At 44.5% G+C, this 13957-nt stretch overlaps 1 protein-coding gene across 2 annotated transcripts in view; it reads right to left on the bottom strand.

Moving 5' to 3' along the window:
* ACOX2 (acyl-CoA oxidase 2) overlaps positions 1 to 13957 on the bottom strand; it is a 46555-nt gene that overhangs the window by 20012 nt on the left and 12586 nt on the right. For both annotated transcript variants that reach the window (XM_074198859.1, XM_074198858.1), the window contains exons 6-9: positions 6957 to 7076; positions 6607 to 6722; positions 5515 to 5687; positions 1120 to 1282 (exon numbers count right to left, since the gene is read on the bottom strand). In XM_074198859.1, the coding sequence (XP_074054960.1) occupies positions 1120 to 1282; positions 5515 to 5687; positions 6607 to 6722; positions 6957 to 7076 (572 nt within the window). The remainder of the gene's footprint in view (positions 1 to 1119; positions 1283 to 5514; positions 5688 to 6606; positions 6723 to 6956; positions 7077 to 13957) is intronic.

Genomic DNA, 13957 nt, shown 5'->3' with positions numbered 1-13957 from the left:
CGCTGATTTGAAAGAGGTTTGATCCCAATTTTACAAGTTTTTACAAATACAATTTGATTCTTTTCTATGAAATAAAGGTAAGCATAGCTCATCCATGTGAAAGAGAACTTGGTATTTCTAGATGAAAATAAGGAGTAACCCTGCATTGGTTGAAATCCATTATAATCAGTAACTTAATTCTTGTCAAAGACATGAATAATGGGGGACCCCCCAAGCCAATTGGTGAATGAGTTGTTCTTGCTGTTCTCTGTGAGGGTGATTCTCTGGTTTACTAGGTGGCAATGGCCATCACTGAGACACTGGGCATCATCTATGGGGTTAGAAGAATGTTGGAGATTCCTTAGGCACCTGGGGGGATCCACAAGCCATGATGCACTTATTACTTCCTCTTCCCTAGCATCCTGGCAGGGGTGATTAGGGAAGGACTAACCCCTCCAAGTCTTGCCAATTCATGGATGGAGCTGCCACCTGGAGAGGTTTGATCACCTTGCCAAGGCAACAGATGATGTCTGATTCAGAGCTCTGTCCCCACTGCCATCCAGCAGGATAATAGGGTGGAAGAGCCCTGGGTTCAAATCTTGCTTCTTATGCTTCTTACTAACTTTCCTTCACTCCCACATCCTTTCCATGTCTAGACCCAAGATCCTATGAGATCAGCCAGCTGCCACTGTCATTCCCTGTTTCCTGTGTCCTCTTCTCTATTCTCCTCTGCTCACAGATGACCACTGTGGTCCAAGGTCTCACTGCCTCTTGTCTGCACACTTGTAGGAATCTCCCAATTGGGCTGACCAAGGACCATTTTATTCTAAAGCTGTGAGCTCCTTGAGGGTGGGTAGGGATGATGTTTTGTCTTCCTCTGTGACTTCAGTAAAAGGAGGGCTGGAGCCCCAGAGAACAGGGAATGAAAGGGGGAGAGCTGAGAGGGAGCCCAGAGCCTCTTCTAGGAAGCATGTGGTCTGCAATGACCATGCCTTGCTTTCCCAGGAGATGGTACAAACTGGAAATGGAAAGGAGAGTTCTTCTGGGGCTAGGCCTTTGTGGAAGAATGGTATATCCTACAAGAATCAAGAATATTCCCAATGTCATGGTCCCCCACTTCTCCCCCCCCCCACCAGTTACCTCTGGCAGGCTGGTGGAATTTCCTTTGATTATTTCTTGGTAGGATTTTTGGAAGAACTCGTTGAAGCTTTTATATATGAAATGGAAGGCGTAAGCCTTGGCCAGCTGGGAAAACAGCTTCTGTTGCTGAGTTTGATAGTCAAGGATTTTGACCTCTGGCTCACTGAGAGAATGGGAGGAGGTGGGAAAAGCCAAGAGAGAGAGAAGGAGAGAATATATAAGAGCTCATGAAGCCAGGACCCCTGTGATCGAGGTTTAGTACCTATAGTTACTTCCCAGGGTGCAGCCCTGGAAAACCAAATGTGAGGCTTGGCTTGGATTTTGTGGAGTGAGAAAATCTCATTCTGCATCCACCAATACAGATCCATTTTGTTTTTTGATGCTTAGAAATCTAGCAACTGACTCATTAACTCCAGTAAGGAACAGAGGACTTGAGATCTAGAAGGGCTTAGGGCTCATCTGGGCCAGTCCCCTAAGTGTGTGAGGATACCGAGACCCAAGGGGGTTGTGTTTGCCCAAGGCCACCCAGGTTCAAGTAAGTGGCAGAGCCAGGAGTGCAAATCTGGGTCTTCTGACTCCCGATGGGGTAATTTTTCTCTGTGCCACAGTTTGCTAGTTAGAAACATGAACATGCTTTGTAATCTCAAGTCAATAACTAGAGCTCCTGGGTCTCAGTTTTTCTGTCTGTTAAATGGAACTTACTCTGTTCTTCTTGCCACATCCTTCTGCTTTCATAGAGTGAAGTGTTGCATGTGAGTGTTTTATGAACCATTACATATGAGTTTTGCCTCTCTTGGGACCAGATGTTGGGGGCATGAAATCAACAGGGAGGAAATGAGGCTGAATTTATAGAATAATAGCAGGGAAAGCCAGAAGGGCCCTTAGGCTGTCTGTAGCCCAAGTCTCTTAGATAACCAAGCAAGAGATGAGAAAACATGACTGGCATGGCAGAAACCTGGTCCCTTCCTACCTTAGGGCCTCTCCCTGCTCTCCTGAAGACAGACACCAGATTACCTTAACCCCACTGCAGCTCAGAGCAACTCTGTCAGCCTCTACCTCCCCCAGTAGAAGGGATTTCAAGTGCGTGCCTCCACACCTGGCTAAGACATGCTTTCTTGACTGAGGGACCCTGATTCCAACATTTACAATATCTCTGACCTTGGGCCCCAGTTCCCTCAAGTAAAATGAGGGGTTGGACTAGGTGATCTTTCCAACTAGGAACTTGCAGAATTTCCCTCATAGCTCCATTAGTTTTCTTCAATGCCCTGTTAACAGATACGGGTCCACCTTTCTCAAGGACTTGTAAAACCCAGACTGTAGAAAGTGGTTTTTTTATTGGTGGACGGTTGGTGTCACTAACTATGACTTCCACTCTAGAAGATTTGAGATCTTTGATAAGTTATCATTAATACTAAATTATTCATATTCATATTGGTCACAGATTGTAGGGTTAGAGTGGCCATTCAGTCAACTGTCCCCATTGTACAGATGAGGAAATGGGGGCCCAGAAATAACATGCCCAAGGTTTGGGTCAAGGTCACATTAATCATAAGTAGCAGAGCAAAGCTCTGAACCCTGATCCTCAGCACCAAGGCCAGGTTGCTTGCTGTAGTATTAACATTTGTCCTGGAAAGGTTTACAGCTTTGCTTATGTTGCATGCCTACATGGAATTGTCATCTGGGAGGGACCTCCAAAGACATTTTGTCCAACACCCTTCTTTTGTAGATGAGGAGACTGAGGAGAGTTACATTAAGGCCAAAGTCACCCATAAGGAAGGTTAGGGGAAGGTATTGGAGAGCCCATACCCAAGGTATCTGACTTAAGGGTTGATGCTTTCTTCTTACCACCCCCCCCTGCCCCCCACCTCCTATACTATGTCATTTGATGGGGGAGTTTCTAGTTCAAACACTTGCCTTCCTAGAGCACAGATGAGACATTGCTACTACACCAATTCAGGAAATGCTATTTGCGTCTTAGATAAATAGGTTCTTGGTAAGAAAGGGTAAAATATATTTTTATATATTAACTTAGGGAACTCTAGTCTCTGATGGCAATTCTTCTTTACAAGGAAAAAAACCCCAACTCTGATCCAAATATGGACTGGGGAAGGTCAACCTTTTCCCCAACCCACTTTGTTGAAATCTGGCTTACAGAACATGGAGTGCTCTATAGTCCGTGTTACTTGGTTCACATATGATGGCTATGGTTTTGCCTTTCACAGATCTCCTTTTAGAGGTACCACCTATTCTCAGAACAGTAGAGTCAAGTACAAGGAAGAAAGGGGGAGAATGGACAAGGCAGGAAAGGTCTTGGGAGCCATCAGGATCTGCTGTTTCCCCACTGCCCCTGTGGACTCCAGCTGCCTCATCCCAGACCTCTCAATGATCTCCTAAACTTGGGGTGTTCTTTCTGGGGTCATAAAACTCAGGGTCTGAAGGTCCGTCCTTGTTTTTCAAAACTATTTGCCCAGTTGCTTTGCCCTGCTGTTCAATCAATCAATCAGTTAATCAATGATTATTTATGACATTAGTCAGACACTTTACCAGGTACTTGAAAAGAAATTGTCCCTGCCCGATAGGAGCTGATAATTAGCTCCTTACTCCTGAAGGAAGAATATTATTCTCCACCAATAATAATGACTATTGATTGAATGAGCAGATCTTCTGATTGATCCCCATTTGCCTAAACTTTGTCACACACACAATGGTTTGCCTCCTTACGTCCTGTTGGTCTACCTGGTTCATGAGTTTCTATCTGCCCAGTTTACCGAGCTGATGCCAATTCCCAGTCCTATACTAATCTATACCCCACCTCTCCTACATTAGCCAGGGCTTCTAAGGACAAGCTGCTTCGCCTTTCTCAGCCTCCTCCCCCACGACCTAAAAAATGCTGACCTGAGTGGAACTGTTCAGAGGAAGGGGCAGATTACAAGGAAGAAGCATCTGGGCTGCCTGGCAAAGATGGCGAGCTCCATTAGTCTCTTGGGAAGCATTTGTTAAACCCATATGTGGATGACATGCTTCTCCCTTCCTGCTAGTTAGTATGTCAGAAAAACATGGTGTGAGGATCAGATCAATTATGATGAGAAATGGGCATTTAAATCTTAAAGGCATTGCTATTTTTCTTCCCTCCCCCTGGAGCACATTCTTAATGTAAAACCCACTGAAAGGATGATGCTTAGGCCCTTATACAAAATTTAGCAGTGGACAGGGTAGTTATTCTACCACAGAACAGCTTTAACATCAACAGAACAAAATTAACAACATTAAGAGTGGTGGAAGGCTCCTCCTCAGGATGGGGATCTACCAAATAGCTCTCCACGGGGGCTAGAAGGTGGAAAGTTTTTGTTGAATCTCAGGACATTATCATTAGTATCTTCTTCTCTCTCCCTTAGCTTTGGACAAGACAACTTTTTCCTTCTCTCTTTTTCTGCCCTCACAATTTGGCCAAATTATCAAGGCCAGAGGAAAAGGCTTCCATGAATGGGAGAAGGAGGAACCTGGGAAGGAGGAATCGACCTTACTCAGGGAGTGAACTCAGATTTGGAGATGCCCTCAGAGCACTTGGGGATGGGTAGAGGAGGTTCTGAGAAGTTCCAGGGGGTTGACCATGACCCAATCTTTCCTTCCCCCAACTAGACCTTTTCCTGCTTTTCCTTCCTTCCCCTAAATTCATTACTTTAAAATCGGGGAGCACAGCTCTATTCCATCTGACTCATAAGCCTGCTTCATGCTTCCCCCCCCCCCATTCAAAAAGTATTATTATTCTTTCCATGAAGTGAACTCAAAGGCAATATAAACTGATCAGAAAAAATCTGCTTAATTCTTGCAGGGCCTAATTCCCAACTCCTAATAAGGTTCCTGGCACACAGCAGGCATTTATTAAATGCTGATTGATTGCATGATAGATCACATGTCCCAATGGAAGGTGAGAGGGGGTGGGGATGATTGAAAATGATGATGATCTTTTTGGCAGTCTGACAGAGCTACACACTCTTTCCTGGCCCCTGACTTAACCTTCTTAACCTCAGCTGAGAAGAGCTCACATCGATCAACAGAATCTATGTGGAAGGGTGGGGGAAGCCTAGAGGACCCCCAGAAATGGCCCAGTTTAGTCAAATGCTGATTAGGGAGATAAGTGTAACAATAGAAATAAATGACACTTGTTTGGAATCAGAGGACTTGAGTTCAAATCCTGGCCCAGTTTTTTACACCCTGTATGAATTGAACAAATCACTTATCCTCCCTTGACTTTCTCGGTCTCCTCGATTGCAAAATGGAATTGCTAGCCTCTGAGATTTCCTGACCATCCTGTTTATATCCAGTTCTTGAAGGCAAGGAAAGTGAAGATACATGACAGGGCAGAGGGGGACAGGGGGAACACCGCTTCTGTACCTGGGCTTGATCTTGGACTGATGGCGGATGACTGAGTAGCGGGTGGCAATGGTGCACGCCTTCATCAGGGCAGGGGTGATCTCGCTGGCCAGCAGCTGGACCCGAACCACAATCATGGTGAGGTAATTGCTCTGGGGGATGCCCTGCTTCACATAGGTGCCATCTGGTAGAACCTGGGGGTGAGATTGAAAGAGAGAGGGGCTGGGGTCCCTGAGTACTCGGAGCCAGAAGGTACTGCAGTGTTTGGTTGAGATAGGAAGAAAGCAGATCTGCCCTTCTTCTGCAAGCCCAAAGCATCTGGGGGTGTCAGAGCTAGATCTGAGGCCAGTCGACTGCTTTTACAAATGGTGACACCAAACACCTGATCCCCCTTTGCCTCTTAGTCCTTTTTTCTAGGGTTACAGCTTTAGAATGAAAAGGACTTGAGAGAACAACCAGTCCAATTCCTTCAGTTTATGAATGGGTTAAACGGAGACTCAGGGATGTTGAGTGACTTGACCAAAGTCACACAGAGCTTCTCCCTATGCCTGAAGAGATGAAGCAGACGTATGACTATGAAGCAGTAAGCTTAATTTTTGTTAAACATATAAACACATCCCATTTATGCTCTCAAATGATTGTTTTCCTTCACTCCTGAGAAGACCTTATCCTTACCCTTACTCTCTTAAAGAAACCAGTATGCCTTTATATTGCGCCTGTTGTCTGACCTGATGCTAGAGCCACAAAGACAAAGCCAAGTCAAGAAGAGCTTATTAAGCATCATCTAGGGTGAGCCTGCAGAAGGGTCATCTGATTTTTGGAAACAGCCAGAAAAAGAGATGGAGGTTTGACGCTCCCCCAAATATTCCCCAGAATACCTCCTTCCTAATAGAGTGCAAGCTCTCTGAAAGCAGGGACCTTTTCATTTTTCACTTTGCTTTGCCAGCACCTAGGCCAGCATCCAGGATACAGCAGGGATCTAATAAATGCTGGTTAATTCCTTCAAGTCTCCGACATGAAGACATCTCCTCCTGATGCTATAAGGTTCTCCTGCCTGCTCAAAATCAGTTCTCCAAGAGTCACTCTGGCCTTCACGCCTCTTTATTTTTTTACCTGGGAGAAACGGTTCAGCATGTTTTCCCTGGGAATCCGCACATGATCCAACTGGAGGAAGCCGTTGTCTGTTTGCTCAAAGCTCATTTTGGGTCCGATATCTCCTACAGTTATTCCTGAAGAAGGAGCAAGAGGCAAATAGCCCTCAGCAGGAAGGTTTCTACCCATGTCCCCACTTCCCCCCCTTGATTCCACCTGCTCTCTCCCCACCTGAGGACAGGAAGGGGAGGTGAAGGAGCTGTGTCACTGGGTGACTGACCAACAACATTGGGTGTTGTGGCCTCTGGAAGCAGTGAGCTTGGACAATCCCAGAAATGGATGGGACAACAGCTCAGACCACCAGATACTACCTGGCAGAGGTGAGTGGTCTTCAAGGCTCCGGATGGGCACGATGAAGCCATGCATACCAAGGCACCTTCCTGAACAGTAGAGTTGCGCCAGTACCAGAGCATGGGTTGCTGTTCTGCCCACTGTAGAATGCAGGAAAAATGAGTTTCAAACTTTCCCCTTTGGGTCTGGAATAGTCAGCATTCTCAATTTGGACTGGGAGAGAAGCATGAACATTTGTATGCAGGCTCTGGGGGTCAGTCAGTAGAAGGGGTGTTTGCCCAGAGCTGGGAAGAGACTCAGGACTCAGCTCTTCATGGTTGATGAATGGAACTCAATCAAATGCAGTAGGCAAGAACTGATGGAGCTATTCAACACATATGGGTTCAGTCTGGACTCTGTGACTTAATATGGGTGGGCATGGCCTTGGGCAATGATGGTAGAGCACCTGCATTTCTATAGCCCCTGATATGCTCTAGCTCCCTGGCTCTCATGAATTAAGTGCTCTGGGAATGAACATTCCCATTGCGCCAATGAACTAACTGAGGCTTACTTACTCAGGGCCACACAACTAACAAGTCTGAGGTGAGATATGCAGCCAGATTTTCTTGACTTTTTGGTTTGGCATTCTGACCACTGTAGCATGCTGCCTTATTCAAGTGATTTCACCTCTTCCAGCCTCAGTTTCCTACTCTGTACAATGAGGAGATTGAATCAGATGACCTTTGAAGTTCTTTTAGTTAACTACTATGCAAAAGGAGTTCTTGCCCTCAAGGAGCTCACAGTCTATGTTCAAATAAACAACTATGTTCCTATAATAAACAGGCAGGATCGGTTGGGGGTGGTCTCAGAAGGAAGGCACAATGATTAGGGAGGGCTCCTGGCTAAAGATGGACCCTGAAGGGAGCCAGAAGGCAGGGATGAGGAAGGAGACGGTTCCCGGCATGAAGGATAGAGTCTGGAGATGGGAACCTGAGAAGAACAGCCAGGAGATCAATGCCACCGGCTGGAAGAGGATGTGGAGAGGAGTGTACTGTAAGAAGACTGGAGAGCTAAGAAAGTGTGGCTCTGAGGAACTTTGAATCTGAACATAATAAGGAACCAGTAGAATTTCTTGAATTGAGAGATACATTTGAGGAAGATCAACTTGATGACTGAGTGGAGTAGGGAAAGATTTGAGGCAGGTCAAACCCTCCCTATTCCCAGGAGTTTTTACCATAGTCCTGGCATGAGGGATGGTGCCCTACACCAGCAGGGAAGAGAAGGAGGTGTATTGGAGATATGTGAAAAAATAATCCACAGGCCTTGGCAATAGCTTGGAAATGGCGTGGTGGTGGTGGTGTTAATTTAGAGGGAGTGAGGAGCCCAGGACCACTCCTAGGGGTGGGAGGATGGAGGATGGGTGGTACCTTCAAAAGCAAAAGGGAAGTCAAGGAGAGGGGAAGGATTTTTGTTTCTGTCTCTGCAAGAAAGATAATGAATTCCATTTTGGATGTGTCAAATATAACTATCTATGGGACAGCTAGTTCAAGATGTCTAATGGTAACCAAAATGGCCAGGCTGGAGATTGGGAAAGAGTGATGGCCACAAAGATATGAGAGTCATTTGCAGAGAGATGATGCTCAAAGCTCTGGGGGCTTTGGATGAGATCACCAAGGAAACTTGTATAGAGGGAAGAGAGAAGAGGACCCAGGACAGAGCTTTTGTAGGGGTGACAGGCATGAAGATCCAGCAAAGGAGACTGAGGCCTGGGCACCATAGGTAGGAGGAAAACCAAGAGAAATGAGAGAAGAATGTGTTAAGAGAGAAGGGTGATCAGCAGTGTAAAGGGCTGCAGAAAGGGCAAGAAGGATGGATAAGGACTCAGAGAAGATTGTACATGAAGAGATCATTCGTCATTGTGGAAAGAGTGGCTTCAGTTGGATAATGAGGTCAGAAGCCAGACTGCAGAGAACTCGGAAAGTGGAGAAGGAAGGAAATGAGGGCACCCAACTAGAAATCTATTAGCTTAGGAAGTTACTATATTTAAAGTTCAGATTTTCCATCTTCTAGTGAAATATGCATGAGTAAATGGCTATTACCACACTCAGTCTTTGACTTCAATCCAAAATACAATGGAGAATGACTGAAGGCTTTTTAAAAGGCTGGTAATACATGTTTAAAAAAGTGCATTGAAGCTTTTGTCCCTGAGGAGGAGGAAGAATTGCTGCCATCAGCCTAGCGTTCAGATTTGTCTCTTTCTTCTCTTGACCATCCTTTGCATAGCTGCCAAGATTATTTTCTTAAGGCCCAGGTCAGAACATACCACTCCCCTATTTGAGAATCTTCAGTGGCTCCCTATTACCAATAGGATAAAATACAAATTTAAATTTCTTCCTTATCTGACTTCATATGATTCCCCCCCCCCAGACATTTCATATTTCTTCCCTTCATTTATTCTGCTTACGAAGTTTGTAACCTAAACTTGGGTTTCGATTTCCCATAGCCATACATTTGTCTAGATGTCCCACATGCCACTGCCCCTTGGAAGTATTTAGCTCCATTCAAGGATTAGTTCCTTGCTAAGGATTTGGAATCTGGTGAGTTGGGTTGGAATACAAACTCTGTTTTGTCTGGGTGATCTCATAAAGAGTCCTTTTATTTCCACCTTCACAAGGGATCCCGTTCCTTGCTTGTTCCAAGAGATTGCCCCCTCAGTAATTCTCACTCTCTCCCTGTCTACTGGTTTCTTCCCTACTCTCTACAAACACATCCACATCTCCCTCATCTTGCAAAAGTATCCTTCCTCCCTTGATCTGCCCATCCCTGCCATCATCTTGTTTCCCAACAGGTGCCTTCATTCTCTCTTCTCTCTCTTGACTCCCCTAGAATCCGATTTCTGATCTAACCCTTCCCCAGGGACTGCCATCTCCAGAATGACTGATTGTCTCTTAATTGGCCTTTTCTCCCTCCTTATTCTCCTTCACCTCTTTGGTCTTTGCCACTGTGGATCACTCACTTCTCCTTGAGATGCTGCTCTGACCTCTCTGACTATTCCTTCTCTGTCTCCTTTGTGGAATCCTCTTCCAGGTATTGTCCACTAACTGTGGGCTTCTCACAGGATCTTCCTCTTCTCCTCTTTCTGCTTTACCTCATCAGTAGCCATAAGTTTAAATACCATATTTATGCTGATGATTCTCATATCTTCCTATCCAGCCTTAACTTTTAGGCCTATATTTCCAATTGCCTTTCTAACATCTTGAACTGGATGGATCATCTCTTACATTCATTATATCAAAGCCTGAACTTATCTTCCCCCTCAAACACCTCATTTCTTACCTTCCCCATTACTACTGAGGGCACTGCCATCTTTCCTGGGCTAGCGATCTAGGTGTCATCCTGGACTCCTCACTGCCTCTTATTGCCCTCTTGCCCCAATATCTAATCTAATACCAAGACTTGTCAATTTTTCAACATTTCTTGAACATGCCCCCTTCTTTCCTCTGACATCACCACCACCACCCTAGGGCAGGACCTCTACCTTCTGTTTGGATGATTGCAATGGTCACTGGTGGCGCTGCTTGCCTCCAATCTTTCCACACTCCTGTCCATCCTCCAGTCAGCTGTCCAATCAATTTTCCTAAGGCACTGTTCTGTCTAATTCCCCTCCTACTCCATGAGGCAAGTGAATTTCTCCAAGATCAAATACAAAATCCTGTTTTTCATTTCAGAGTACTTTATAACCTAACCCCCTCCTACTTTTCCAGTCTTCTTATACCTCCCTCTCCAAAATGTACTCTGCAACACTGGCCTTCCATCTGTTCCACAAAGAAGAGCCTCCATCTGGTGGTTCTGGGCATTTTCTCTGGCTATCCCCCAGACCCGGAATGCTCTCCCTTGTCTGCTCTGACTACTGACTCCTAGTTTTTCCCACTCTCTCTTCATTCTAGTGCCTTCCCTCTGACTTATTTCCTATTTCATATATATATATATATATATATATATATATATATATACACACACACACATATATATACATATATAGCTTGTTTGTATATATGTTTGTCTGCTTGCCGCCCCTTTTAGATTGTAAACTCCTTGAGGACAGGACTGTTTTTTGCCCCCTTTTTGTATTCCCAGTGCTGAGCACAGTCCCTGGCCCATACAATATGATTAATAAATACTTAACTGACTTTTTTGACCTCAGTGTCCTCATCTGTACCATAAAGGGGTTTGCTTATTCATCAAACATGTAGGAAATGTGGAAGAACCAGGGATCCAAAGCAAAACAAATTGACCCTTTATAGTCAAGGAACTTTTAGTCTATGGGAGGAAACCATGAGAATGGAGGAAGTTAAGAAATTCAATATAAAGTAATTTCTGGGAGGAAGGTATCTCCTGAGAGTGGAGAGGTTACAGAAAAGTTTTCTGTGGGAACCCTTGCGACATGAGTTGAAGGAAGTTTGGCTCTGTCTGAAGTGGTGTTGAGGAGAGGCATTCCTAAAGGACCAATTTGCCCAGGCAATAAGCCTGGAGAGGTAGGCCGAAGTCAGACTTTAGGAGGAGAAAGAAGAGCTTTAAAAACTGAACAGAGGAGTTGTTATTTTACCATAGATGACCAGACTTGTACTTTCCGATATCAATCTGGAAGTGATGAGAAGAGTTCTGAGAGAGGAGAGACTGGATGTATGCACCCCTTTGAGTAAGAGATTGAAATGTTGCAGGTGAGGGATAAGAAAGACTTGAACTAGGGTGGTGACTTGTGAGTGGAGAGAGAGGATGTTGAGGTAAAGATAAGATGCCACCCTGGACTTGGAGTGAGGCCCACATTTGAATCCTGCTTTAGATGATTCCTAGCTTGGTCACCTCGGGCAAGTTACATCCTCCCAATAATAATAGCCCCTGTCATCCAGGGTAGAATTGTGAGGGTTAAAGGAGAAATTTGTAAAATATGCTAGAAACATTTAGCAAGATTTGGTAATTCTTTGGATATATGGGGTTGGAAACCTGGGTGATAGGAGGGATGGTGGTGCTTACTGTCTTTTCAAGCAGAGAAGTTAAGAAAGGGTTGTATGTGGTGGTGGGGCAGGGTACAGTTCCCTTCTATCTTTAACTCTCCAGTCTGATCAAGGTATAATAACACAAGGGCAAATATAAAACACCTTGAGGAAGGGGTGAACAAGTCTTCCATGGGAAATCTATGGGAAAGGCAGACTTGGATAAGATGGTGGGGATGGGGGAAATCCCTACATTGATGGAACCATAGTGGAAAGAGCAATAACCTTATGTGATTCTAGGTAAGTCACTTAATGCTGATTGCCTCCAATTAAAAAAAAAACCTAACCTTTGGTCTGTCCTTTTTGGAAAGTGTGGAAAAGACTGCCACCTGGTGTTCATATAATAAATTAGACTTTTTTCCCATTTAGGAAATGGGGGGAGGGGAGCAGTCCTCTCTATTTACATGTTGTTTTGTTCCTGGAGGAGCAGAGATTACTGTGTTGTTTTGGTCTTCCGGTCCCACCACCTACCACCCCAGTGCTTTGCACAGTAAATTCTTTTTTTTTTTTTTGCAAGGCCATGGAGTTAAGTGGCTTGCCCAAGGCCACACAGCTAGGTAATTATGTGTCTGAGGCCGGATTTGAACCCAGGTACTCCTGACTCCAAGGCCGGTGCTTTATCTACTACGCCACCTAGCCTCCCCACAGTAAATTCTTAATAAACATATATTGAACTGAATCTTTCTAGGCTTATTCCACAACAGATCCCCCTGCCAAACTGGGTTTCTCAGATGCCTCTCACATCTCATGACTCATGCCTTTGCCAGGATGTACCCGGCCCTAAGAAACTCTCACTCTTTACCTTTCTCCTAGAATCTCTAGTTTCCTTCAAGCATCAGTTTAAGCATCAGCTTCTATAGGAGGTGTTTCCTAATCCCCCAATTAGGAATGCCTTCCTTGCTCATGTATTGGTGCCTGGGGGGTGGGGGGAGTTTTAAACCCTGAATTTGACAATTATAAAGAGATCAAACTTATGAATTAAGTAAACTCAGTGTGAATAAGTCATCAGCACCTCTAGGAGTCAGTCAGGGATCAGAGACTTTAGTGAAAATATGAACATTGTGAAGATCATTGGGTGTGAGCCACAGAAATGTGTTCAGATTAGTAAGGGAGACTTGATCACACATAGTCTGACCCAAACATAGCTAGTTTGGAATTGGGGTATTGAGGGTCTGTCAGCAGAGACAGAAGACTTCAAAGTGGTTAACTGCAAAGTTTCAGAGGTCCAGGGACCATAGGCAGAAACAGAAAGAACAAAAAGAAAACATGGGCTGAACTGAGCTGTGACAGAGAAAGGAAAGATCAAGGACCTCCTGATACCTTGGAGCTGAAGTTGCCATTGAACCCACCTCTTCAGCACTGAGGAGAGCTCCAAGAAAAAGCTTTTTTGAACTTCTCCCAAGGTCTGTCTTTTAAATTGGATACTCATCTTTCTGCTTTTCTCAAACATTTTCTGTAATCTGAATTTTTTTTCAATCATAAAAAGACCATGAGATAAACATGAATTTAATTAAATTAAATCAGAGAGCCAAATCTTTGCCTAAATGTTAGGAATTTTCCTAATGGAAATCAGTAATTTTAATTATTCTCCTAACTTTTTGTTTAATATAAACTCCATAAAGCAACAGAGAAGGAATGCTGAGAATACATTTTTTAAAAATGGTGGAGAGTAGATTGTAATATGTGGCTGATTAAATATCCAGATGGAAAGAAGGTACAGAGAGGGGTGACAGTGGGAATTCCTGGTCACCAACAGCCCTCAGTGACATCTATGTCCATGGTGTGACACTTATCTATGTCCCCTGATTGAATGGAAGATCTTCGAGGGCAGGACCACGGTGTTTAAATTGCTGATTGAGTAAATTAATATTATGAACTGAATTGGCAACACTCTGAGGCCCTTTTCTTGGGGCCAGAGCCTGAGCCCTATGATCTTCTTCACCCTTGGGACCTAGTTATGTTTTACACTTGTAGGTTATAAACTCACT

This window comes from Macrotis lagotis, chromosome 8, assembly GCF_037893015.1.
Source record: "Macrotis lagotis isolate mMagLag1 chromosome 8, bilby.v1.9.chrom.fasta, whole genome shotgun sequence".
Lineage (NCBI taxonomy): Eukaryota > Metazoa > Chordata > Mammalia > Peramelemorphia > Peramelidae > Macrotis > Macrotis lagotis.
Note: the sequence above shows the minus strand (reverse complement) of the source record. Positions and strands in the feature narration are given on the sequence as shown.